Consider the following 26075-nt stretch of genomic DNA (forward strand, 5'->3'; position numbering starts at 1 on the left):
AGATCGCAGCCTGAGATGACTCAAACATTCCCAATTCCATCCCTCCGAGCGGGCCGACGCGGGCACGCAGCCTTACTGTAGTCGGACCACTAAAGACTGATGCTGTCGTCACCGTTCAAAGGTCATAAGGTCATTCCAGGCTGTATCGGAACAGTAACAAACCTCCTGTAATAAAACACACGTGCAACCATGCACTTTCAACCCTTTCATGCACTGTGGTCAATACAGCGCTCGTTGTCTCTAAAAGGCACTATTTTGTCGCCATGTTTGGATTCCAGCCGCCATCGTGTGGTCCGATACCTGAACGCAGGGACCCGTTCAGGACAGGTAGCTGCTCGAGCTGCACGGCCTTCTTAAGAATTCCTAGAATCCTTTAGAAATTGTGTATTCAACGAGCACTTTATGATCTGTTAAACTGCTGCTTCCATAAAGTTGGCGCTGATATTTATGCCCCCAAAATTCTACCATTTCAGAATTTTCTTCCATCTCATTTGATCCATCTAAAGTGTTTCCATAAAGTTCTAAATAAGCTTCTTTGAGCAGCGACCCAATCTAACCCGAAACATCCCAGCAGGCATTTGCAAATCATCTTTAGATCCACAAAGTCATCTCTGGAGTAACCCCCCCCCCCCCCCCCCCCCCCCCCCCCCAACACAGAGATCCATGGGGGATTTAACTACCGGATCTGCTGAGACATCGGTGAAAAGCAGCCGGACTGCAGCATCCCATAATTGTTTCATACTTAAGAAGCCTCGCGGAGTCGCTTAGAACCGATCTTTGGCTGCAACTGACCCGCGCCGAAGCTCCACTAAGGCGGCATGAATCCGCCTCTGACCCCCGGCGGGTGTGAGTTCGGTGGAGGCTGCGTCAGTCGCGAGCTTCTAATCAAATTAGCTGCGATGTAAACAATGAACAGCTGACGCGCAACGACAACTGCGCGTCTGGAGCCCGCAGGAGGAGGAGGCCCCCCCGCAGCGTGTCCCCGCCGCCGGGCCCCGATGGTCGGGGAGAGGAGCTATTTTGAAATGTAACTCCCCCGACACACACTCACACACACACACACACACACACACACACACACACACACACACACACACACACAGCTGCTCGGAACCATGACAGAAAATGACGGATACAGTTGTCGCGGAGGGACAAGTCAAGTTTAGAGATGGAAAAAAGGTGAATTTCTCCCACCATCTTGACTTTTTGGGGTTTGAAAGAATGAAATTCAGCCGCACTCAACTGCGGGTGTGGTGGCGGCGGTGGGGGGGCAGTTTGCATTTACTGACTTTTGAAATGCATCCACAGTGGAAGACTCGGTGGGTCGTGCTTCGGAAGCCCTCCCCGGTCGCAGGTAGGAAGAGAAAACTGCTTTAATTTTCATATTCAGAGTCGGAACACGCCGCAGCGTCGCGACGCCGTCGCCTTTTTCTCAGCCCTGGAATAATTCGGCGCTAATCTCATTTGGTTCCCCGCAGTTTAACCCATCCCAGCGCGTGAATTGGCCGCTTGGCTGTGCGCCACGGGGCGCCAGGCGCACGAAAGCGCGCAGGGAATTTTTACGGCTCTTCTGCAGATGGATCGCTCAACCAGCGACCATCATTTACACTGAAACGAACCACCGCATGTTTCTTGGACACTATGAGGAACAGCGCTGTGCTGTAGGAACCATAAAGGTCCCGACTGATACGAACTGTGTTCTGAGATGTTCCACTCGTGATTTGAGCATCGGCGGTGCCAGCAGCTCACTTCGGTTTTAGATTTACAGCGACGGCAATAAACACAACATGAGCAGCAACGCTTAATCATAGAAGTTTAAGGTGTGTGTGTGTGTGTGTGTGTGTGTGTGTGTGTGTGTGTGTGTGTGTGTGTGTGTTTGCGCCTCAGATTGCCTTTCGCTCCTGGTGTATAAAGAGAAAAAGAAAGGGAAGGACAAGGGCAGCGGCCGCAAGGAGAGGCTCAACGTGACGCTAGAGGTGAGTTTTGGAACGCGCGCAGCTCTGTGCTCCGGCTCCCGCATGTGCCAAATTCTAGACCGAATGATATGAATTCCACGTGCACGGAAGGCCGAAGGATCAGTGGTTGGGAGCCCCACTCTGCACATGAAGATCTGTGCTGTCATGTGGGGGGCGACCGGCCCACCTGTGTGTCCCAGTCAGCCAAGTGTGTCCTCTGCTTCTTCAGGGCATCTGTGGGGTGGAGCCGGGCCTGGGGTACGACGGGGTGTCCTACAGCCTCTCCATCCTCTGCCTGGCACACACGCTGGTCCTGGGCTTCAGCAGTCGAGACGTCCTGCTGGCCTGGGACGCCCGCGTCCGCTACAGTCTGGGAGAAGGTCGGTGGTTTTGTTTGAGCATGTGACGCTGAAAGTCTCGTAATGTTTTAAATGTGTTTCAGCTGCTCTCAGGTCTGCTATGAACTTGGAAAATGCTTGTTTTGACAGGGGAAGCGTCCCATGTGACATGCAGGGGTGTGTGGGCCTCTCAGAGGCTTGAGGGCTTGCGTGTACTTCCAGGTATCCTGGTTATTTGGAGAATTAAGAGTCTTCTGTAGCGATTTCAGATGTTCTGAAGCCTAATTTAGGGCGTCAGACGCTCCATTTATCCCAGGAGCCACTCACATGCAGCCGATTTTTCTCCACATCCATCCTGGAAGTGTCTGATCTTCCACAATATATCCTGTTCCCCGCTCATTAGCCTGCACCCTCTGCTGCTAGCCGTAGCCCTCATGCAGTTAATCCCCGTGACCATCTTCCTGAGCTATTCATGGATCCCTCTTGTTAAATCTTGGATCCCATCTCCGCCACCCTCCCCACCTTCTCCTCGCTGCTGATGCAGGCTGCTTCCTTCCTGCGTCTGAGCTCGTGGATTTATCCTTTACGACCGAACGTACCTTCCAGATAGATCTCCACCGTGTCACTTCCTCTCTGCTCTTTAATGCCACACCAGAGGGACCAGGGCCATAAATGCTTGCTCAGAAGGTTATAGAGCCTTTCTCAATTACACATCTGTCACAGAGCTGCAGCTCCTTTGGTTCCCTCCCATAAACACAACCTGTTACCTGGTTTTGGGCCTGAAGTTATTGGATCAGTTCGGGTTTGTCGCTCGGTATCAGGGAGTCGTTCTCTACAGAACAGCTTTTCTAGCTGTTGTGATAAAGAGGTGAGGGTTGTTCCATGGGGTCAGAGGTCATTGTGTAGCCCTGCAGAGCTACAGAGACAGAACAGCCCAAACCTTCCTTCTCCCCTTCAGTTCACAGGTTCAGCGTCGCCGTGGAACCGGGAACCCAACTGGAAAGCGGCCCCGCCTCCCTGCACCTGTGCAACAACCTGTTGGTGCTGACCAGAGGCGTCCCTCCCATCACTGTCGGCCACTGGAAACTGTCCACGCTGCGGCGATACGGCGCCGTGCCCAGCGGCTTCGTGTTTGAGGGCGGGACCCGCTGTGGGTACTGTGAGTAGTTTTCCGGACTCTCCGGGGGTGTCGACACGGGTTGGAGGATACCTGTTTATCCTGATAACGGCAGGAGACGTGAGAGATCGGAACAAAAAACAAGCCTGTTTGTTTGCTCCCGTGTCTCGTGTAGGCGGTATCAGAAGTGCACGCACGTGACCCCCGTGCGTGCGTCTCATGGCTCCTGGAGGATAACCATGAGGGCCACTGGTTCCAGTTTCAGGGTAACAACTATAAATAACCCCCCACCGCCGTAAAGCTGGCTCAGAAATTGTGCTGCGCCTGTTGGCCAGACATCCAATCGGTTTAGTCCATCGCATCCATACGTTGGTTACCTAGCAGCCACTGTGGGGTGGGGGGGGGGGGCTGAAACAGAGGGTGAGTGATGTAACTGACAGATCCGACAGGTCTGAGAGGCGCAGCAGGGATCATCTGGCTTTTTACCTCTTTATTTGTATTCTGTGAGGACACAGACATGTTACGTGGGAACATCTGTGAGTTGAGGTCACCGTGAAGATTACCGGTCGCCTGTCACGGGTTCAGATCCCACCCTGAAGCCGGGGGCTTTTCTGCGTGGAGTGTGCATGTTCTGCCCGCCTGTGCTCGGCTCCCTCTGGGTTCTCCGGCTTCCTGATGGTTGTTTGGTGCGGCGTGTTTCCACCTGATGAGCTGCCCACGTGTCCGGAGTGAACCCTGCCTGCAGCTGAGATGGGCTCCATTTCCATTTCTCTCTACGTTTGCAGCTGTCTAATTTCCCATGAGGCCTTTCGTCTCAACAAATCCGAAGGCGTCTCTTGGTCATTCAACGCCACGGCCTAAAACCCTTTATCCCCGACTCACGGCGTCCTCTGCTGCCGTGGACCTGGGCCTGGAACAATGTGTTCCCAGAATGTACACAATGGCTGCACGACCGTGCACGTGCGCGTGCACAGCGGGCCCGCTGACACTAATCTGTCAAACGGGGGTCTTGTTGGACGTCGGTGGGACGGGTTCCTGTGGCTCCACCCCTTAATGACGGTGTGTGTGTCCGCGGTGACACACACACCGTCACCGATGGCGGCCTTGTGATCTAGATTAAAGTCATTCTAAACCGACACTATGTCAGCAATCTGTGCCACGTCGCTCAGCAGACTCCCACACACACACTGTGCACACACCCCCCCCCCCCCCCCCACCCCCATAGATGCCTTTTATTTTCTCTGCGGTGTTTATTACACGTTAGCTGTGAATTATTACCGGCCGGTGACTCTGTGTGTTTTAGGCCAGAGAAGGTCCAAAAGGTAGAACTCAGTGTTCCACACAGCATGGTGCCGAAGTCATTACATTTTGAAACGGAATGGCTCAGACTTCAGAAAAAGATGAAAGAAGATGAAAGAGAAATACAGCCTGTCCCATTTTGATTCGTTAAGGCCGAGAGTGTGTGTTGGGTTATTAGTTCCGATGGGGTACGCTCGCAGAAGACGGGTTTTTAAAAGTAGCCCTGCAAACATGTTTGATGTTGTTTTCAGCACAACTCCACGTCAGAAGGACGGCCGCATGTTTACGCTGCCTCAAAGCTGTTTTGCTGCTTCTAAAACCCTCAAAATCAAGTGTTTGTGTTCTGTCAAAGCTGTTTAAATATGATTTTATTACTTAAAGAACGCTCGAGCCTCGTACCATCTTAAAGGGGACAAAATCTGCCCATATTCTACGAAGTGCCCTCAGCTGTCTGAACCCCTCTGGGCTGTGAGGTCAGCAGGACGAGGGGTTGGGGGCCCGTGGGTCTCCGTGGGGTTCAGGCTGACCAAATGTTGGCAGCTTTGTTCCACAGCCTTCCATCCGCTGGCGTGGTCCGGTTTTCCTCCCCGTGTGTCAGTTCTGAGCATGATCACAGCCAATTACGCGTCAGGTCCGTTTCCTCTGTCCTCCTCTTGCGGGCGAGAGCCGCAGGCCAAACACTTCCACCGCCTCCAGACAAACCTAATAAAATATGTAAGGCGAGCGGACTAATAGGCTTTCATTACTCTTATCGCTCGCCGCCGTCCGGAGCAGAAGGCTTTTAATTATTCAGATGAAAGAATCAGATGTTGCTCCATGAGGACGCTGGAAGAATCGCTGCTCTTGGGAATGAGATGTTAAAGAAAACTGTCGATCATTCTGCCTCCGATTGTTGAATTCACGTCATCGTCCGAACACTTTAGCGTTTTAATATCAGACGAAACCTGTTGCTATAAGCCGAGGCCGTGTTCCGAGCCGGGCTTCTCTGCTATTCCTGTGTTTTCCCATTCTCCCTCATCCACCTTTCCAGGGGCTGGAGTTTTCTTCCTGTCCTCTTCCGAAGGGGAGCGCATCAGCTTCCTCCTCGACTGCATCGTCAGGGGCGTCTCTCCCAGCAGAACCCCTCACGGCCTCCGGCCGGCTCTTCCAGGTCAGCCCAGAAACGGTCACACACAGAATCGTCCTGCGTTCTTGATCGCGCCCTCCGCCTTTATTCAAACCGTGCACGTGTGCAAACGAGACGGACGACACCGTCGGTCACGTCGGTACGTGACCGTGTGAAGGTTTACCGCCTGTTGCGTGTGCATGTCGAACATTTCTCTCAGGCGTCATGCTAACGGAAACAGCACATGCTTAAAGCCGCATGTGTCGCCCCGTGGAGTGAAGGGTCGTGACTTGTGTGACTTACTCGTGCACTGCTAATTCCACAGGCATTTCCTCCGCATAGAAACGGCCAGAAAGTTTTGCACAACAATACGACAACTGGTATCTCCGAGCAGATTTACACTCCGGCCCCCGAACTCATGAATTTAGACGCCCAGACGCAGGTGAAAAGGTGACGCGTCGTGTGTGTGTGGCGAGAAGTCAGTGAAGCAGGCGGAGATCTAACTGCCTGTTGAGGATACAAGACAGCAGGACAGGAGCGTCTGGGACAGACAGACAGACAGACAGACAGACAGGCAGGCAGGCAGGCAGGCAGGCAGGCAGGCAGGCAGGCAGACAGACAGGCAGGCAGGCAGGCAGGCAGGCAGGCAGGCAGGCAGGCAGACAGACAGACAGGCAGGCAGGCAGACAGGCAGGCAGACAGGCAGGCAGGCAGACAGGCAGGCAGGCAGGCAGGCAGACAGGCAGACAGGCAGGCAGGCAGGCAGGCAGACAGACAGGCAGGCAGGCAGGCAGGCAGACAGGCAGACAGGCAGGCAGACACGTAAACATACGTGTAAACCGTGTGGATCCTGGGGGGGGACATTTCTGGAAGAGTCCAATAGGTTTAATTTGAGACGTTCTACAGGACAAAGACTCAGTAAGAGCACAGTTTGACGTCCCTGTTCCTCGTACAGCAACATATTTGTACGAAATAAGCAATATCAAAGCTAAAATAACTGATTTTCTTTCCTCCGGTGTCTGGTGCAGATTTGCGCTCACTCTGAATTCTAGTTAACTTCATGACACCGTTTAATTGGCCAGTCGTAAAGAATCAAGCAGCCAGTCGTTTTTACCACACCTTCAGGAACTTTCAGTTCCTGTTTATTCCCAGACTTTTGATTCAGACTGAACAGTGATTAAAAAAAAAAAGAAGGCCAGTGGACGTGACTTTAGGCAAACTCTGGAACTAAAATACTTCATGCGACTTGTTCCTGTCTATTGAGAGAGGTGAATCAACCTTTAACTTGGATACACGTGTCGTGAACGTGTTGTAAATCATCTACTAAAGCCCGGATCACAGAACAATTAGGTCAAGCTTGAGAACCAAACACACAGATGAAGAAACTGCCCTGGATCCGCTTCAACCCGCCTCTGTGAGTCCGCTCAGATGCCAGCTGGACATTCAGTGCCCTGCGGCGCCTATAATTAGCTTAGACCAGCAGCGTTAGCAAATGTTAGCTGACACCTCAAATAGCGTAGTGGAAAAACTTGGCATCGGCACGTTTGTGCTAACTGCTGCAGTGCAGAGGCCCGGATCCAGGGGTTAGGTTGTTAACACCAGCACACACCACCTCTGTGAGCCTGCACTGGTGACCTCTCACACACACACACACACACACACACGGTAGGAGCACCCTTTAGCTGCGTCACTTCTGTATATTTCCGCTGCTATTCCGAATGTTACGCTGTAAAATAAGTGACGCAGCCATGCAAACGTAAAGACGACTCTCTCCCCTCTGTGTCTGCTCGGACCCGCAGACCTCGGCGCCGACCCGGCGTCTGCTGAGGAGCGCATCTGTCAGGAGGCGTCGGATCTGGAGAAACGGCTCAGCATGTTGTCTGAGTGCAGCCTGGCGAGCAGCACAGGTACCTCCGTCCGTTTGCCTCGCCGCTGAGCTAGACGTCCTGATCGTGTGGGTAATTATGATGACGTGAACCTCCTCCTCCTCCTCAGCTTCCACATACAGCTGCAGCACATCTGTTGCTGGCGACGACCAAAGCAGCGTGTCCAGCTCCTCCTCCAGCCAATCAGACGTCAGCATTGCGGGCAGACTCCCATTTTGGGCGGAGCCGTCGGCAAGGCCGCACCTCTCCAACGAGACGGCGTCGAGCTCCTCCACATTGAAGGCTCTGGCCGGGCCTGATAACCGCCTCCAGCCCACGGCGTTGGGCAGCCTGGGGGCTCGCCCGTCCTCCGGCCAGCTCCACCCTCGCGGACTCAACGACAGCGGGCGACAGAGCTCGTTGGACAGCGGGATCGGGATAGTGGCGGGCAGTCAGTCGTCCTATTCAGGAAGTTTTTCCTCGTACACCGGAAGTCTGGATACAAGCAGCCAGGGCGGCAGTGAGGAGTACTGCTCTGTAGCCAGCCTTCTTACGTCTTCGCCCCCTTATGTTCCACCCCCGTCTCCCCCTCCATCCATTCAGTCCGTCCCCAACCTAGAGCACAGGTCATCTGCTGCCTCCCCCTGTCCTTGCACCCCCACATCGAGCTTCTCTTGGTCACAGAGGCACGGTGACGAGCGCCAAACTCCCAGTGTGCTCAGGCTGCTGGGATATGACTCCCCCCGGAGCACCCTCCAGATCTCGTCCCTGAGGGAACCCTCCAGGAAACAGGGTCCACCCGAGCTGTGCAGGGACAGCCGAAGCAGTCAAGATGGGGGCCAAAAGTCAAGCAGCGGGAGTCAGCGCTGCAGCTCCCGGGGCAGCGACAGGGCGCCCTCTGTGGGCAGTGCGGAGAGGTGCAGCCTCAGACTGCTGCTGCAGCACAGAGACGCGGCTGAAGAAACCCAGGTAGGAATGAATGAATACGAAACACTTCTGGTATGTGGACCTGTGAACACGCCACCGTACCAGCCTAATTAGCCCTCAAATGTGTGATTTAGATAACGAGAAACTAGAGATTCAAATTTAGCTACACGAAAGAAAGTCGTTTTAAATGACTGAGCTTCTCCAAACTGTGAAATAAACTCACATTTTTAGGCAGCTGCCCTCTCGAACGCTGTCACGCTGAGCTGGAAAAAGCACGAGGAATGAAATCCTGTGTGCAAAAGATATTCGTTTATAGACATTTTCCCAGCATGAAAGTCTAATCAAGCTAAAAGCATTTGCTTAATCACACTGTAATAGAGTTGCAACCATTACGATGGAATCAGCCTTTCATCATTCTGTAACTGAAGAAAACTGCAGAAAGAAGCTCCATAAAATCCTCTCGGGGAGGTTTGTTTCTCTGCTTGCATTCAACTGTTATTAGAACTTTTAAAAATCATCATCATCATCATCATCATCATCATCATCATCATCTCTGTAGGCTCCTGACTTTCTCCATAATGTTGCTGCTGCTGGTTTGGTTTTTTTTTTATAGCTAATTTAGGAATGTTAACGCAGCTTCACTTAACTTCAGCATTATTTAACTATATAAATAATAAATGTGTGTATTCAGGGAGGGTTCTGATGGACGCTGAAGGTGTTACGAACCTTCTCCGCGTTCAACTTGATTCGGTGAAGAGACGAATGAAAAGGTCTTCACGTCAGCCGTCGTTTTAGCCTTTTTCCAGCCCGCTTTCACTTTTTTTGCCCTTTTGCCAGCTGGTGTAATTGTGCAGTGTTCTGAACTGCGGAGGTTCGGGAGTAATTATCTCCCTCTGCTCATGCACAGCATCACACTTCATCTTAATGATTCACTTGGGTGGCTGCGGTTCGGCTCAAAGGCTCGTGGAGAAAGAGAAACAATGCAGCCGAAAGTGCTGATCCTGTCCCACCCCATCGTTGAGACGCCTAACTCCACCGGCAGTGTTTCAGCTCTCATTTCTAATTATTGCACTGATGGGATTTAAGAGTGAATTATCAGAGAAGAGACAGCATGTGTTGGAGTTTTGACAGGAGCACTGTGTGTGTGTGTGTGTGTGTGTGTGTGTGTGTGTGTGTATGAGAGAGAGAGAGAGAGAGAGAGAGGTGTGCAGAGGGCAGCAATAAAGGTGCCAGCAGCCTGATAAAAAGGCTGCATCCATCCATCCTTCATCTCCGAATCATTTCGGCGTTTCTCCTTCTCTCCTCGCCCAGCGTGCTCCCGCTCCGGAGAACTACATCACACCGGAACAGTGGCGGACAGCGAGGGACACGTGTCTGGTGAGGGTACGAGATCTGTGATGTCACCCGGAGGGTGCTCGAGGCTGAAATGATGTCTTGTGTATTTGTAGGTGGCCAGCTCCCCCCCAGGACCATCACCTGTTCCTGTGCAAGGTGCGTGTGTGTGTGTGTGTGACCCAAACCGGTGGTTTGGATGGGGTATGCCGTATCTTTTGGACTTGATGCCCCCGCTCAGGCTCTCCCCCGTGATGGTTTTACCCCAGTATAGGAACACATCCGTCACTGGTTTACGCTCTTCAAGCCAAAAATGTGCTTTCAGATTCCCCTCTGTGTGTGACAGAGGAACACGAAGGGGTGGAAGACATTTGTGATAAGCTGGCAGGTCTGACGAGGTGCCCCCTGCCACCGGCTGCACCCCCACCACCCCCACCACCAACACCACCCCCACCACCTCCAGCCAGTCCCACGTCCACTGGCGGTAAAAACAACACCTCCCTAATGAGATTCCTGCCATTGCTGTACTTGTTAAATGTGTAACAGCTAAACCGGGCCCCTCCACAGGTGTCTCCCAGTCTTCCAGTCTCCGTGGTAACAGCACCGCTCACTACGTCAACGTCCCCTTCAGCCGCCCGCCAGCGAAAACAGACAGAGACCCGAACGAGCCCGGCTCAGCTCCCGTGCCCGGCTCAAACCGCACACACAGAGGTAAGAGCCAGCGCACGGAGGGTGCACGTGTGGGCGGAGGCAGGGGGCTCTGAAGGTGTTCTGGTAGCAGGTGCTTCTCCTGGGTTCATCAGTGGATTTCCGTCACTGGGAACACTGGGATTAGTGAAGCCAGGGGTAACAAAGGCGTGTTGGGGGTGTTGAGCGCACCTTTACCTGCCGTGCACACTTCATAAAACCAGTTTATCGCAGGTGTTGAGGAGCTAAAAATGCTCTTTCCCTCTGTCTTTAATACCCCAGCAGACGGGAGCTCCATCAGCTACGCCCACCCCATCACTGCCATGGCGACGGCTCAGAGGGTGGGGGCGGAGCATGTTCCGGGCAGGGAGAGCAGACCGAGTCAGCCGGGGAGCCGCGGACGAGGGCCGCCACGCTGACTCCGCCTCAGCTTTAACTCGAACCGACCACCGACCCCGGCGCTCCCGACACACCCACCGTTGTGCCGGTGTTCCGCACCTTCCGTCCAGCCTCCATCCCACCGCGTCGGAGGGTTTGTGCTGCCATTTCCAACGGTTTCGTGGCGTCTGGCTGCACCGTCGCTGCTTCGCCTCTTCACTCGGAGCGTTCGGCCACGGCTCTGCTTATTCTCACACTTTTCCACCTTGAGGCAGCCAGCTAACATTATTATTTAAATGATTTATCACAGAGTTTATCGTGGAAGAATAGGAACTCGGCGCTGCTGCGTCACATCCCATCGTGCCTGGCTATCATTCCAGCAAACAGCCTAAGAGCATCTGATCCAAATAAGATGTTCAGAGTTATAACTCAGCAGCAAATTATGTTGATCCGGGCCTATGTGGCCCAAACAGGACATGACTGAGCCATCAGGCTCGCAGAAGCATTCTTCATCACAGTAATCAATGTCGGGGTCTCTGCTCTGGGAGAAGGCAGCCACTGATGAATGGGAGAGCACAGCCCGGCTTTTCCAATTTCCCACCTCCCTCTTGGAATCATCCAGACAGATTGTCCAATATTTTGATGCCAATTTATTTTTATTGTGGCAGTTCCGCGCTGGCACTTCTGAGGAGGCAGCAAGGATCAGAAACTAGTGGATGAATTAAATAAATATATATATATATATCAGATCCCCTGCTGGCATAGTGTGCAGGAACATCCGAGTATGGACTGGAGATCCCAGGGTCCAGGTGGGAGACACCTCCGAAGGTGCTGGAGAGCAGGCCAAGATCCTGTGGGACTTCCTGATCCAGCCTGACAAGATGGCGGTGGTGATAGATGTAGCAATCCTGAGTGATGGCAACATCAGGAAGAAGGAACACCAGAAGCTGGAGGAGGATAGAGAGAATGTGGGGCATGAAGGCAACAGTGGTCCCAGTAGTGATGGGGGCACTAGGGGCAGTAACACCCAACCTGAGTAGGTGGCTCCAGCAGATACCAGGATACCCTGACTCCCGGGCCTCTGGTAGAGGACCTGAGTCTGAAGGAAGGAAGCACTGGATATGCGACTGGATAGCTCTGCGACTTTGTGACGGAAGGTTGTTGGTTCGAATCCAGGCGAGCCCTTGGGCAAGGCTCCTTACGCGTATATGCCTACACTGCGGTATGAGACATGGCGCGGTACAAATATGCTACGGCAAGGGGGAGCCAGGACACCAGGATATGGGGGTGATTCTATCATCACCCCCCCCAATATTGAGATTGGACAGACAGACGGAATTAGGATGAGAAAGAGAATTATGACCTAAAACTACCTCCCTGCCAAGGCTGACACACAAAGTACCAGACCAGATCTCTACTGGAGGACATGAACAAACACACACATTTAAACTTTAACTTTTATTTAGTATGAAATGACATCATATTTTCTAAGTTTGTACGTTGTTGGCACCTTATCTGTTTGAATAATAAAGATTATTATGACATTAACAGGTTTGGGGGTTTCAGTGCTTTTAATCTGATTGGTCTCGGTCTCGGTCTCGTCCTCTTCCTCTTCCTCCTCCTCCTCGTGTCACAGTGCTACCAGGCTGACCTGCTCAGAAGTGCTCGTCATCCATGTTAACAGACATTCCAACAGGGTGGAGGTGGCTCCTCAACACTTGAAATCCGTCTTCTGGATACGAGCGACTTCGGTGCGACTCCTCGTCCCTCCCCGGCCCCCCCCACACCCACGACCCAAGAGTCATTCATAAATCAACAAAATAGAAGTCTAGGAGAAGCAGAGAGCACTGATTGGTGCTTCCCACGCTGGGGTGGAATGAGAGCTGGAGTCCCTCCAGCCTCCAGGTGTGCTGCTCGCTGCCCCTCAGAGCTCGTTGTGGTTGAGGCCCTGACCAGAGATCTTGCTGGACAAGTCTTGCATGTGTTTCTTCATCTGAAACAAGGTCAGAAAAATGTCAGCATTTAACGAGCCACAGTCCTAATTAGATTGTTTGTGGTAATTAGTTATAACCTGATAGATAGTGTCTGTTACGCAACAGGACACCTGAGCGGCGGCGTGGCCGTCTTCCATCCAGGGGAGACGGCCACGCCGCTGCGTGTTCGGCACCGTGGGGAGTAAACGTGACATTCGAGCTTCTACGTAGACTAAACATCGTTCCAGTCTTCGTGCTACGGCCTCGAGCTCCGTGTAACACAAACGCTGATGTGCAGTTCGGGGCTCACGCTAGCACCCGAGTCACTCAAACTGTTCCTCTAACGTTCTCCAAGCTGAAATAAAGAAACGGCAACACGCGGCTGGTGCTGCCTCGGGACAAATCAATTATCCCGTGAATATGCTGCAACATATTTGCTGGTGTAATAATAATAAGAGTCTGGCTGGAATCCTTTAGCTGGATTATCAGCCTCCTACAGCAAACAGAAGGGCTGTTAGCCTTCCTTCCCTTTGGCCTTTCTAACTGCATTTTCCCACCACTTTAACATTGTTTTGCTCCCTCTCCATTTGGCGAAATGATTAGTTTTCTCTGCTAGCGAGCGGAAAACCCACCGTACGATAGATTAACACGCCTCCTCACCTTATATCCGATCTCCCGGGTCTTCTCGGCAAGCGTGTTGTACTTTTCTTGGGTTTTCCTGATGTGCTCCTTGTCTCCCAAAGCTTCCACGTGCTGCAGCTTCTGGTGGGAGAGCTCCAGTTGCTCCTGGTAGTGGCTGTGCTTCTCCACTTTGGTCTCAAAGTGATGGAGCTCCTCCTAAGTGAACAAGGAAAGGGGGGGGGGGTCACTGATAAAAAGGGGGGAGCACATTTGCTTCACCTTCAATTACATGCACAGATGCACAGGAGCAGCCGATATGCATCTCAAGTAGTGACATGAAAGGAAATGTCAGTGAGAAACGCCAAGCCGAATGTTTCACTGCCATAAATTAGAGCTCGACGCCACAAAATCTTTTAAATTGAGCTACTGGCCCTGAATCTTCTTGCGTGGGACAAAAGGTGAAACGAGAACAAATGAAGATAGAGATAAAATATTGTCCGACGAGAATGTGCACGGAATAAAATGCGAGCAAAACCCTGCGTTGTGCGGCTGAACACGTAGCACTTAGCTACAGAGGACGAGAATGAATGGCCCTTTTAACAAAAGAAGCACTTGAAAGAAAAGTTTTTAAGGGTTATCTTCAAGCGATGGCACCGAGGGTGACAAATCTGGGGAAGCACAAGTTTGTTGGGAGTGACGTGCGATCCGGGGGATAACCTTGAGAGAGTCCAGCTCGTCTTCGCTGAGGTTGGCTCGCTTGGCAGCCTCCCACAGTTCGATCACACGGGGCTCCCTGAACTCTGCAGAGTGGAACACACAGGGGACAAATGGAGCCATCAGCCACTCAAAGAGACCGTTCAGAGCCTCTCCAATACTCACACACCAAGAGGAGAGGCTCAGAGTCGTGGCAGATGCTTTCTTTAAGAGATACAATCGCAGCAGCCACAGCTAATCAATCACACTCACTCACACACACACACACAAGCACACACACACACACTAGAAAATAAGAGGAAAGGGCTTCCAGTTACAGCTTAAATTAAGGTGCAGCCATAGATCATCGAGGCCTACTTAAAAGTATATTCCTGCCAGGAAAAGAGATGAAATGAGAACTGTCCGCTCATGGGGGGGGGGGGGCTGAAAACAACTAGATGGGTGAGAAACAACCTAGAGGGAAATCAGGGGAGGAAGAAAAGTGCAGGAGTCAGTCAGCAGCGGCTTCTCCCCCTTCATATTCTCACGCTAGGAAGGTAGAAGAAGGTTCACAGAGATAAATAACAAGATTTATGGGGGCAGAATTCTGCCTTTTCTCTTTCAAATGCGTTTATGGAAGCACTGGCTCATCTCTGCCCCCCAAATATGATGTGACCAACGTGGCATTAGGGTAACAAGACAAGCGATGAAGCTCTGAATGTTGGCGCACCACTGTCCTCGGTGAAGCCCTCGTGGCTGAGTTTGCGCAGTCGCTCGAAGCCGTGGTTGAGGTCCCTCATTTTCTGCTTCAGGTCCGTGTGCTTCTTGTGCAGCTCGGGCTCTTTGGCGTCCCCCTCCAGTGGCGAGATCACATTCTTGTGGATTTCTGTTCACGGGAACAAAAAAAAAAAAAAAGAAGGGCTGAAGGCGACTTAATAAATGGACATTAAGGATATTTCAATCGAAGCATTCAGGGTCGAGTTTCAGAGAGGAAACTGGCAAAGCTTTGTTGTTTCTGCGCACATAAAACAGATAAAATCTCTCTGATGAGCAATGCGGGGGTCATCAAACATAAAGAGAGGATATTTGTCCGAAATGAGAAAAACAAGCCATTCAGAAGCTGTGCGGGGGACCGGGTGTCGAGGTTAGGGAGTGGACGATAAGAGAGCGTGAGCGCCATGGTAACCACAGAACAAGAACACCGTTTCAATTTGATTTACCACACGGACGCAGTTGTGATGTTCGCCTCTTTGTTTCAAGAAAAAAAAGCCCGAAAATGAGCAGACTAAAAAACAAAACTAGAAAACAAGAGCGAGACGGCAGGTGATGGTGCGAGGAGAACACCTTGGAGGCATCACGTGACCGGCTCAACGTTTAAGAGCATCTGACAAGCAGAACAACACCCTGGGCTCATTGTTTAAGACAAAGCTCCGCAGCGGTGAGGCAGCGGAGGAAAACAACCCCACGACAGCGTGTTTGCTTTCTCCGGAGGGGCGACAACAATGCGTCACGCGTAAACGCGCGGCTCGGCGTGACACGGGCCTTGGTGGAGCGCAGAGCTGTAGACGGGCAGCTCGTTACGCTGCCGCCTACGTACAGAACACCACGACTGGCCGAAACGGACGCACGGATCTGGACAGACGAGGGCGAAAGCCTGTTTAAAAGGCGTCGTTTTGCATGACTCACCTTCTGTCCTGCTCACCGCGTCGATGAGGATGTTGTACTCGTGGATCTTGTCCCTGTGATGCTGGAATTCCTTCTTCAGGCTCGACAGCTCCTCGTTGGAGAACTTTCCAGAGCTCTTGGCCTGTTGGACAGTGAGTCATGTGACTCCCATCTGTGATACCCAGAGAAAGGAAGCAGAACGGGGGGGGGGGGGGGGGGGCAAACCTTGTTCCACAGTTTATCCAGCCTGGGATCATCAAAAATGTCCCCCTCCTTCGCATCGTGGTCCTTCAGAGAGTTGTTTTCCACCGATCGAGTGTCTCTTTTCCCATCCATCCCATACTTGGCCAGGATCACTGCGCAGCCAAACACAGATGCCCTTGTCATCGATTATCCCGACAGTCCTAAAGAGGACAGGCTGAAGCCGTTCGATGCACCAGACAACCCGAGGTGACTTTCCTCCTACAGACTCCATGTTCATCATTTTAACATCATTTGAATACATCTTACATTAAAAATTACCCAGAGGAGACAGAGATCTTGACAGTAGCTCATTAATGCTAAAGCAGAAGCCATTTTAAAATAAACTGAAGGGGAGGGGGGAGGGGGGGGGTAATAGCTCTAAATAAATCAGCGAGGTGCTAAAAATAAGGCGAGCAGGTCAACAAACAGGGCATCGAGAGCTTTTAAAAAATTCACTTCCCTCTCCCTCTTAACCTGAAAACTGTGACAAATAAAGTGGTAGAAAAACTCTCCCCCACTTCCCAGAGCACAACTTAACCTGGGAGTCTGCAGGCAAGAGACAAAAAGTTACTCGAAGTTCACGCAAAAACTTGTTTTCTGAGATTTTTATGCAGCCTCAGAAGAAACTGAGCAGCGACACATCCGAGCGCCTCCTCTCTTAATGCCGTCGACCTCGATTAACCCGACCCGACGCCAAAGTTCTGCTCAGCTCAGCTGTGACGGCAGCAGCTGATGTAGCATTTTCCCCAACTTTTCGCTAACGAACGGGTGTCACTCATTAACGGCGTCCTGCGTTCGCAGATGGCGACTCTAAAATCATAAACTGAAACACTTGCTGAGCTGGTACAATTCACGTTTTATGGGTTCAGTTGGGGCTCGACCCCGAGCGCTTTACAACAGGCAAAAGGTAAAACGTGGACCGGCGATAAGCCAAATGTTAACGTGTAAAAACTTTAATGGGAGCCCGGTTGGTCCAAGCCCAACTCTTGAAGGTTCTCTTTGAAATGAGCTGGAGCCGACTAATGTAGCGGCAGTAAAAAGGTGGATCCAACTTCCAGAGTGATGGAGGAAAGCGAGCGTCTCCCAGCTGTTGTGACCAGACGCACAAACAGAGCCGTCGACGGGTCAGTGCCTGCAGGGGCTGAAGTGAAGATTATTTCACGCTCTAATCCATCAGCTCCACATTCAATTAGCACTGAATTGACCTTTAAATTATTAAAAACACGGCAGCCTGGTTCTTTAAACATCGGAGCAGAAGCTGCCGGTACTGAAGCCGTGCGAATGGGCCCGCGGCATTTATTATTAAGAATAGAGAGATGTGCGTTTACAGAGGCTCGGCGCTCTAATGTCCCCTTCCATCATCACAGTTTTCATTAAACCTGCTCTGCTGCTTCTTCAAGAATTCACCGAACGGAACAAACATATTATGGTCTGTGCGGCACATCACTTTCTCTAATCTCTAATTAACGCGTTCTCGGTCGTCCAGGTCGGAGGGAATCTCGCCTTAAGAGAATTCGACTGGATTTCTGTGACTTGTCCCAAAGGAATTTCAGCTCTTATCCAAGTTTGTAACTGAAGAAGCCTCTGAAAGCCTCATGGGTTAAACTCTTAAAGACCCAGAACAGTAGATGTGTCAAGGAAAGTTAAATTTGTGATCTTAATCTTTACCGTTCATCATGATGAGCCTAATTTCACAGCTATCGCTCATTAGCTATGAACCCACTGGCCTTAAGTGTCAACACTAATGATGTTACATGTTTAACCTTTAATCAGGATGCTGCCATTGCTTATTATGGGCTTTCGGGGAGAGAAGGGCCTCCCTTCCTCACAAACACTAGTTCAAACCTCACGGAGGGCCATTTATGAGCAAAAACAACACAGGATTTTGTTTTCTGAAGCTTTGCTAATGAAACACACAAACAGAGGAGTCACCATTAAAGTTGCGTCGCAGTTGAGCCTCTTTTTCCCCGTTCTCATCGAGGCCCTCCGCCTTCAGCTTCTTCCACTGAAGCTCGTCCTTCTCCTGGATCTTCAGGTCGCTGTGCAGCTCCGCCTGACGGACCGGTGACAGTGGCATCTGTGGGGAGAGGGTCCAGTCAGGGCCATGTTACACAGAAGGATGGACAAGAAGATGTTAAAGGGATGTGAATCATTCAGTCAAGAGATGGGATGGAGACAACAGCGAATGAAAGCTGCAGATGCTGCTGGAGAGGATGCTCAAGTGAGCGTGTTTGAACCTGGCAAGGAAAAAGCGACATTTACACTCATAACCAGAACAGCCCCAAATAAACCCGGTTCAGACAAATACACGAAACTAACGCAAATCAATGCTTTCAATCAACATCAATCACCTCGGTGGTAAAGACATTAGCCACGGCCACCCAACGCTGTAAGGACATGTCAGGATCTTTGTGTGTATACACACACACACACACATATATATATATATATATATATATATATATATATATATATATATATATATATATATATACCTTTATATATACGTACCCGCTTGGCTTTCTCCCACACCTGGTTGAGTTTTCCGATCCTGAACTCCACCGTCAGTCCATCACCGCCGGGCTTCTGCTCGTTCACCTCCCGTGAGTATTTCCCAGCCATGACACACACGCTGTAGCACACGGCAACGACAAAACATTTAAGCTTCATTTTGAATAAGTGTTATGGAAAAAAAAAAAACAGGACATGTAGCAAAAGCACTAGCTAGCACGAAAGTAGAGCTGCAGATGATTCTTGTTTATTGGAGCTCAAAAAGTCACGTGTTCACAGTGGGCGGGTACTTCCTGAAGACATGCATTGTGGGAAAGGTAGTTATCGCTCGGATTTTGCGTTTTCAGTAAAAGGAACGCTGTCACAGAGGAACTACAAATCCTAAAATGCCGTTGTGCGGTTACTAAGCAACGACGCCTACCAAAACTCTGAACAAATAAAAAGACTCCACGCGTTTTCCTTGAATTACCAAAACTGTGTCGACATCGTCACTCAAAGTGCCAGCACAGCGTAAATGCCTTGATTATTTTTTATTAGCTGGTAATTAAATGTCTCCAAGACGTCTAGGCTTGTGTGACTCGCACCACTTCTTGGCTTTATAAATTAAATAGCATTTAAAAGAAAATGAATCAACATGAATCAACAAAATGAATCAACATGACATCAGAACAACAGGCAGCACTACAGAACTATAGATTAAGTCCTATTATTAGGCATTTGTGTTAAGAGATCTGAGGAAGCTGCCGAGCATGACGCTGAAAATGGTCATTATGGAACTTTGCAAAATAAAGTGTTTGTGCTTCTCTCGAACCTCCTCCCTCTCCGTATCCACCTGCAGGTATCGCTGACCTCATAGCTGACCTGCAGACCTTTCACCCCCACTCTGCTCTTATACTGACGCCTTGTTGTAATTAATGTTTTGCAGGATTTATGTCAATTCTCTCCAATCTGTCCTCCCCCTTCTCCTTCTTCTCTTCCCAGGAGGCCGTCAGCAGGAGCCCCCCCCCCCCCCCCCCATATCAAGCACTTAGACACAATTGTGATTGCAACAGATGGTTTGATTTGCGAAATGAACACAAATTAAGAAATATTAACAAATTGAGAAATAAGTCAATCACACTTATTCTTCCTTAAGTGTTGCCAGTTTACTCACAACCAGCACAGCCAGATGTTGCTCAGGGTTCTCCCTTTCACAGGACACCCATCAGAAAACCCAAAGGACCGTGCACAGAGCGTGCACGTGTGTCTGACTATCTCATGATCCATCTTGGTTAATATCGTTATTTTTGATATAGTGTGTGTTCAAATGGGGGAATGAGCAGCACTTTTGTAAAGTGTTTTGGCCTGTGTGTCTGACTCGCTATATAATGTAGAATATATGACTACAAAACTTTTTTTTTTTTTACATAAGTAATAGAGGTCACAATGAGCCCATGGCGGTTTTAGATAAAACACTAATTTTTTTCTCCTTTTTACTCCAGAATCCACCCCACCCACCAAAATAAAATGATGTATAACACTCTTTAGGGAAAGGTCATCGATTGGGAAGCAGGGTTCTTTATCAAACAGAGTTATGTGCATTTTAATAGACGAGAGGGGTCATAATGATCTCATCACTCCTCTGGTGTTAAAATCCCTTTGTGATAATTAGTGTGATGCTACTGGCCTGTAGTGATCCAGGCAGATCACCGGGGACTTTTAGGTACCAGCTAATTAAAGGAGAAATTCCAAAAGATGTGCTCAACACGGGAGTTTTATATACAGCTGTTCCTGATGCTCAGGTTTGGTGCTACATCTGTTTCAGTAAATATGACTGATATCACTCGGATCTAGATAAACAAATACACAATAAAAGGCCTCAAACAGCATTAGCGTACAATATAAGACCGGTCTAATTAGACTTTTCTGTAAAATCTCGGATTATATTGTTGCTTTTCCTGTCTCGTGTGGCTGGCATCAGGTTTTGTCTTTATAAAGCAGTCATTTCCCACATTGTCTGTTAAAGAGATGCTGAGTTCAGATGATCAGTCAGGCTTTGATGATAAAAAAGGGCAAAACGATTGAACTGATCAGGATCGAACCTCCACCCAACCTTCACCCCCAGTTTCACCTCAACCTTAAAAACAAGTCTGAACCCTCAAACTGACCTTTACAGTTGTGAGGACCGGCCAAAAAGAGTCCCCAAATATTTCCACTTTACAGGTGAAATGCACGCCCCCCCCCCCCCCCCCCCCCCCACACACACACACACACAGACGACATTTATATTGTTGATCAGGTATTCAGGTCTGACATCGGCTAATTGCATTAAACGCATGAAACACAGTGACAGCAGCTTTTCATATGTAGCCTTCGTACCACCACACAATAACTGAGGGGACTTTAGTCAGAATATATTATGGGATGAGAGAGCGGGTGACGCGACTCAGCCAGGCAGGCAGAAACACATCGTATTGTGCCTTTGCCTTGAAAATATGGTTTTAGGGCTTAATTGCCGATAAATCTCATTCAGGAGGAAGTGTGTGTAAGTGTGTGTTTCCGATTGTGTGATGAGAGAAAGTGATGCTGCACCTCTGTGTCCTGCAGCTGTGTATCACCTTTTGTCAGGGTCTGACACAGAAGGGCTTCTGATGGAGCTGCATCAACATGCACTCAATCTGTCGGCCTAAAATGAGCAGCGTGGCGTTGAATCAAAAGGTCAACGCAGACTAAAAGTCGGGAGACAGATTTCACACATGCTAGCTGCAAAACACGGATGAGCGCAGGAGAGGACCAACCCCACGTTCTGAGTGTGTCCCGTCTTCTACAGGCTGCATATTGAGCACCAAAATACACATTCTACTAGCCAAGAGAGGACATGGTTGAGTAGCGCCAACTCTAAAGGACTGTTTGAAGGTCAGGACATGGCTTTAGGGTGGTGGTAGCTCAGTCTGTTGGGGACTGAGGAGGGTTCTGGGTTCCAGGCCAGTACATACAAAACATAGGAGTTCAAGGTACCAATCCGGGGGGGAGGGGCTGCCTCCCCATGACCCTGACAGGGATAAAGTGGTTAAAAAGACGAGACATGGGTTTAAGGTTGAAATTAGAATTAGGTTTGGTTCAGAGTCGGAGTTATGGGTTTGGTTCTGATGGTTAGAGTAGTGAGCTGGGGAATGAATCATGTCCATGAAAGTCCTCAGAAAGATTGAAGTACAAGGGCATGTGTGTTAAGGGGGGGGGGGGGACTCATTAAGTCCCTGTGGTTGCCAATAAAATGCTGAAAGAGGAGTGACAGACGGGCTCTACCTGTCCCGGTCGGGCGCTACCTGTCCCGGTCGGGCGCTACCTGTCCCGGAAGGGGCGCTACCTGTCCCGGTCGGGCGCTACCTGTCCCGGACGGGCGCTACCTGTCCCGGTCGGGCGCTACCTGTCCCGGAAGGGGCGCTACCTGTCCCGGTCGGGCGCTACCTGTCCCGGACGGGCGCTACCTGTCCCGGAAGGGGCGCTACTTGTCCCGGTCGGGCGCTACCTGTCCCGGACGGGCGCTACCTGTCCCGGTCGGGCGCTACCTGTCCCGATCGGGCGCTACCTGTCCCCAGACTAACGCCGAGTCCTCGTGTTTCCTCAGAGGGGACGAGTTTTGTGAAACCTTCTTTTTTCAGAGATGGCCTTGAAAGCATCATAAAGGTTCTTCCTGGTCACTGCCCTCATTTTAGAAAATGAGCAGTTCCTTTTCCCATCACCCCCCCCCCCCACACACACACACACTCTGTCGGCTGTGGAGACTTTCAACTTATGACATCTTTTGATGCATTTTCCAGATTGAAACCTTAGCGTGAAATTGATTTTTTTTTTTTATCCTGCAGCCAAGTGATATGGCCGTCACTTTCTGGGGAGCTTAAAATGACCATATTTCACAACATTAGTGCTTTATATAGAAAGTCATCATTTAGTAGATGGAACTGCAGTATGCAGTAGATGCACAGGGAACTTTACTGTGTTTACTGTCTAGCTTTTTTTATGGGGTATTTGGTTTATTTTTATTCTGGAGTGTCTTGGTAAAGTACTTAAAGTTCTGGTTTCTAAGGGGTTTTCATAGGTCAGTGTCCCCTCCTCATAAACCTCATGAATCATTAAACGATCTCCTGTGTGCTTGCATCCATCCAAGCATCATCCATGCATCCAGCCAGCTCAGCTGCCTCTAACTTCCTCTTTACTTTCAGCTTGTGGTCTAAATACTCACACTTTCCGCTCTTGTTCCAGCATAAATTCCCCATCAGGCTGTGTCGGAATTAAGTAGCAGACAGGACTCCACCACGAGGAGCCATGAGGAGCCACGAGGAGCCATGAGGAGCCATGAAGAGCCATGAGAAGCCACGAGGAGCCATGAGGAGCCACGAGGAGCCACGAGGAACCATGAGGAGCCACGAGGAGCCACGAGGAGCCACGAGGAGCCATGAGGAGCTCATGGCTTATTCAGACAGGTCTGTTGTCCATACATTCTAAATGTTTCTTCCACATGCACATTAAATACAGGGTCTCGCTCATTCAGGATGTCTAAAAGGATTCTAGTGAAGCACAAAAGCACAAAGCTAAAGGTGAGTGCAGCTAAAAATCACTTAAGGGGCATTTTGACCTTTCCATCAAGGCTAAAAGGAAGAACCGTGGGAGTGAAATGGATACGACTGCATGGCTTCAAGGTCAGTCTGGCCTTTCGTTACACTGTGCTGCTCAAATGTCGGAGCCTCGACTCTTATCCATATTGATTACTGATTATTTCACATCCCAAAAATCAATCAGTCAGTCAGCGTTCACTCGCAATCACTCTTCAGAACCACGTTGGTTATATAAGACTTTTATGTAATCTGGAGTGTTTGATCGCGCTCTCCCGCTACGAGTGTGATGGGTTTTTAAAATTGTTAAATACAAACAAAAAACCCTTTTTTTTAAAAACAATTACGATTTTTTGCGAGGTTGAAAATTAGAGAAGAAAAATGGGTTAAAAAAACCTCCAAAAACCCCAGAATCAAAACAGTTAAAAATCAAAAGTCTAATTATCAAGAGTGAGCATGATTTCCTACCTTATTGTGCTTCCATATCCTGTTCAGTAAACACATTTATGCCCAATATGACCCAGGAAAAGTCACAGAATCAGGTTTAAAAATGTGACCTGGACAGTGCAAATGGAGGCTTCTCTATATTTATCGTTAATATTTGTTCAGGGTGTCTTGAAGGATGTAGAGAATCGTGTGTGTAGGCGTGTGTGTGTGTGTGTGCGCGTGTGTGTGGGTGATAGAATGGTCTTGGTGTTTGATTCAATATTCATTAAATGTTCTCAGTCTGCTGACCTTTTCCTTCCTCCCTCTTCGAGTTCATGCTTCATTTGATTCAATAAGAGACGCTAATTTCCAAAGCAAACCTCCACTTCCAGATTTATTCCTCTGGGATATTGCTTTGTGTACACACAGGAGAGGAAGTATAGATCATATAGATGCCAGACGGCTGCTGCTGGAATGAAGACAGGAGAAGACAAACAGGGCAGAGGGATATTTAATAATAAGTCAACTTTAAGACTTTAGGTCGGATGAAATAAAAGGCCTGATAAATTGTTCCTAAACTTTTCCCTTGACTATCGGAAATGCTTTGTCGAAGACATACAAATCGGAGAAAAACTTTCCAGAAATGACGCGACATTTGAATACAGCGTGGGAGTTTGCTGATTCGAAAAGAAGCCTTTTGTGTCTCGGCTGCGTTCAGAGCCGGAACGGTGAGGAGGTAAACACGTCCTGACAGCTCCTCCAAAAGAGCGTCTCGGCCCAAAGAAATCCATTTCTTAAAGGCCACCCGGGACTCAAGGCCATCGTCCAACAGCCCCAATCCGCTGCACGTGACGCATCGGCTGAACTCACGGCGGCGCGGAACGCCTCAACAAACGCACGTTTATTTAATAGCAGCTCATAAGATGTCGATCAATACAGATTCAATAGCGTACTCTGAAGTCTGAATGGCCACCTTTCCAGCAGTGGGTTTAATATCACTCTGACATTCTGGAGGCGTCGAGCACGGGGTCGATGTCCTGCACGCTGCTGCGCACGTTTTCAGGAGAAACTGTCAGTGTCACCAATGATGTGTTTGAATGATGCCAGTGATCTTTATTAACAGCAAGTCCGCCCAACTTCTTCACACCTCACATTCCTTCCATCCTGTTAGCACAAGTCCCAGCTGTAATCAAGACTAGTTAAGACTGGTTCTGGCTGTGCCTTCCCTCCACGTATCAAGTGTTCAAACAGAATTTTGTAAATACAAAATGAGTTAACGGATAAACTAAGCAAACAAATAAACTTGACAACGGATGTTCGGAAAATAGGATTTTTCTCTATAAACTTGATAATTCTGTCCGTATCATTCTCACTTTTTTTATCACCTTTGCCAAGGAGGTTATGTCACATGTTATGGTGGCGTTCGGCATTCCGGAGCCCCTTTTCCCCTTTGAACTTGCTCAGATCAAAGCGAAAGAGAGCTGATCTCAAAGCAACCTGCTATGTTCTATCACCATTGCCTACGTATCCCATAATAAGGGTGGAACTCACATTACGTGGGGACAGGAACTGCTTAGCAGAGCTCTGCATTCTGTCCTCATCAATTTTCTTTTAACCCGGCACAAACAATGGCACCAACTCTGAGATTTGTTCGCTAAATGTTTTGGTCAATAAAGTATTTAAAAACCACCACCGGGGAAATACATAAATTAGTTTAACAGGCCGAAACAATCCTAAAATAATAAATGAATGACTTAATAATTTACTGAGTCCCAAGAACACTGCTGACATGTTCAATTAATTGCTCATTTTAGACAAAATTGCCTTGCAGAATGTCACGTTGCTCATTTCATCTGGAATACTGACTGATATTTAAATATTTACGCATGTTTACATGGAATTTGGATGCGTGAGGATGGGGCAGCTCTACCGAGGCTGGTGCCGACTCCACATTCACACCGTCCAACAGGAGGGTCTCAGGTGGGATAGAACGCCACAGATCTCACGTGCTGGTTATATAAGTTTCCTTACAGTACAAAAAGAAAAGAAATCCCCTGTTTCCTTCAGGAGTACCACAGGGGCTGATATGTGAAGGGATGAATGTATGGAGTGTTTCTCCAGGGAGTCACTGAGGTCGGAAACGTGAGATTCAAAGTGGACAGGGAGGAAGGGCCACATCCTGCATGATAAACAGCCATGCAACACCTCAGAGACGGGCATTGAGTGGGAATACCAGCGAGGGGAGATTCAGAGAAAGCTGTGATTATGGTCTTTTCCCTCCCTGCAGTCTTCATTCTTTGTCACTGTAATCGGATGGAATTCCGTTGAACACGATTTGGAGGGAATGT

General features: G+C 49.6%; 2 protein-coding genes across 7 annotated transcripts; one reads left to right on the top strand and one right to left on the bottom strand.

The window, feature by feature from the left end:
- Positions 1–769: 769 nt before the first annotated feature.
- On the top strand, positions 770–12551 carry LOC101074517 (protein Dok-7-like). Of its 5 annotated transcripts, none has more exons than XM_029851020.1 (13): positions 770–1179; positions 1309–1354; positions 1888–1976; positions 2185–2335; positions 3252–3452; positions 5740–5859; positions 7614–7721; positions 7810–8648; positions 9918–9989; positions 10055–10097; positions 10264–10422; positions 10506–10649; positions 10908–12551. In XM_029851020.1, exons 1-13 carry the CDS (start codon positions 1126–1128, stop codon positions 11042–11044), a joined length of 2163 nt encoding a protein of 720 aa, XP_029706880.1. In that variant the 5' UTR covers positions 770–1125; the 3' UTR covers positions 11045–12551. The 5 variants fall into 5 exon arrangements, with proteins under 5 accessions (XP_029706880.1, XP_029706881.1, XP_029706884.1 ...); XM_029851021.1 differs by having other exon boundaries at positions 10911–12551; XM_029851024.1 differs by having other exon boundaries at positions 10285–10422.
- lrpap1 (low density lipoprotein receptor-related protein associated protein 1) lies at positions 12402–18979 on the bottom strand. 2 transcript variants are annotated; one of them, XM_029851027.1, is made up of 9 exons: positions 18710–18979; positions 18131–18275; positions 16181–16311; positions 15977–16097; positions 15021–15176; positions 14315–14397; positions 13637–13813; positions 12928–12996; positions 12402–12897 (listed from the first exon to the last, which is right to left on the bottom strand). In XM_029851027.1, exons 1-8 carry the CDS (start codon positions 18866–18868, stop codon positions 12928–12930), a joined length of 1041 nt encoding a protein of 346 aa, XP_029706887.1. In that variant the 5' UTR covers positions 18869–18979; the 3' UTR covers positions 12402–12897. The 2 variants fall into 2 exon arrangements, with proteins under 2 accessions (XP_029706887.1, XP_029706886.1); XM_029851026.1 differs by having other exon boundaries at positions 12402–12996.
- Between the last annotated feature and the right edge of the window lie 7096 nt (positions 18980–26075).

This window comes from Takifugu rubripes, chromosome 17 (genome assembly GCF_901000725.2).
Source record: "Takifugu rubripes chromosome 17, fTakRub1.2, whole genome shotgun sequence".
NCBI lineage: Eukaryota > Metazoa > Chordata > Actinopteri > Tetraodontiformes > Tetraodontidae > Takifugu > Takifugu rubripes.

Excerpts from the sequence above, each read along its gene's own strand:
- LOC101074517 (XM_029851020.1), top strand. The coding sequence starts at position 1,126 with ATGACGGATACAGTTGTCGCGGAGGGACAAGTCAAGTTTAGAGATGGA. Across the intron at positions 1,180-1,308 it reads AGTTTAGAGATGGAAAAAAG|TGGAAGACTCGGTGGGTCGT; the intron begins GTGAATTTCTCC and ends ATGCATCCACAG. Across the intron at positions 7,722-7,809 it reads CAGCCTGGCGAGCAGCACAG|CTTCCACATACAGCTGCAGC; the intron begins GTACCTCCGTCC and ends CCTCCTCCTCAG.
- lrpap1 (XM_029851027.1), bottom strand. The coding sequence starts at position 18,868 with ATGAAGCTTAAATGTTTTGTCGTTGCCGTGTGCTACAGCGTGTGTGTC. Across the intron at positions 15,177-15,976 it reads CGCGGTGAGCAGGACAGAAG|AAATCCACAAGAATGTGATC; the intron begins GTGAGTCATGCA and ends TCCCGTGAACAG. Across the intron at positions 12,997-13,636 it reads CCCGGGAGATCGGATATAAG|ATGAAGAAACACATGCAAGA; the intron begins GTGAGGAGGCGT and ends ACCTTGTTTCAG.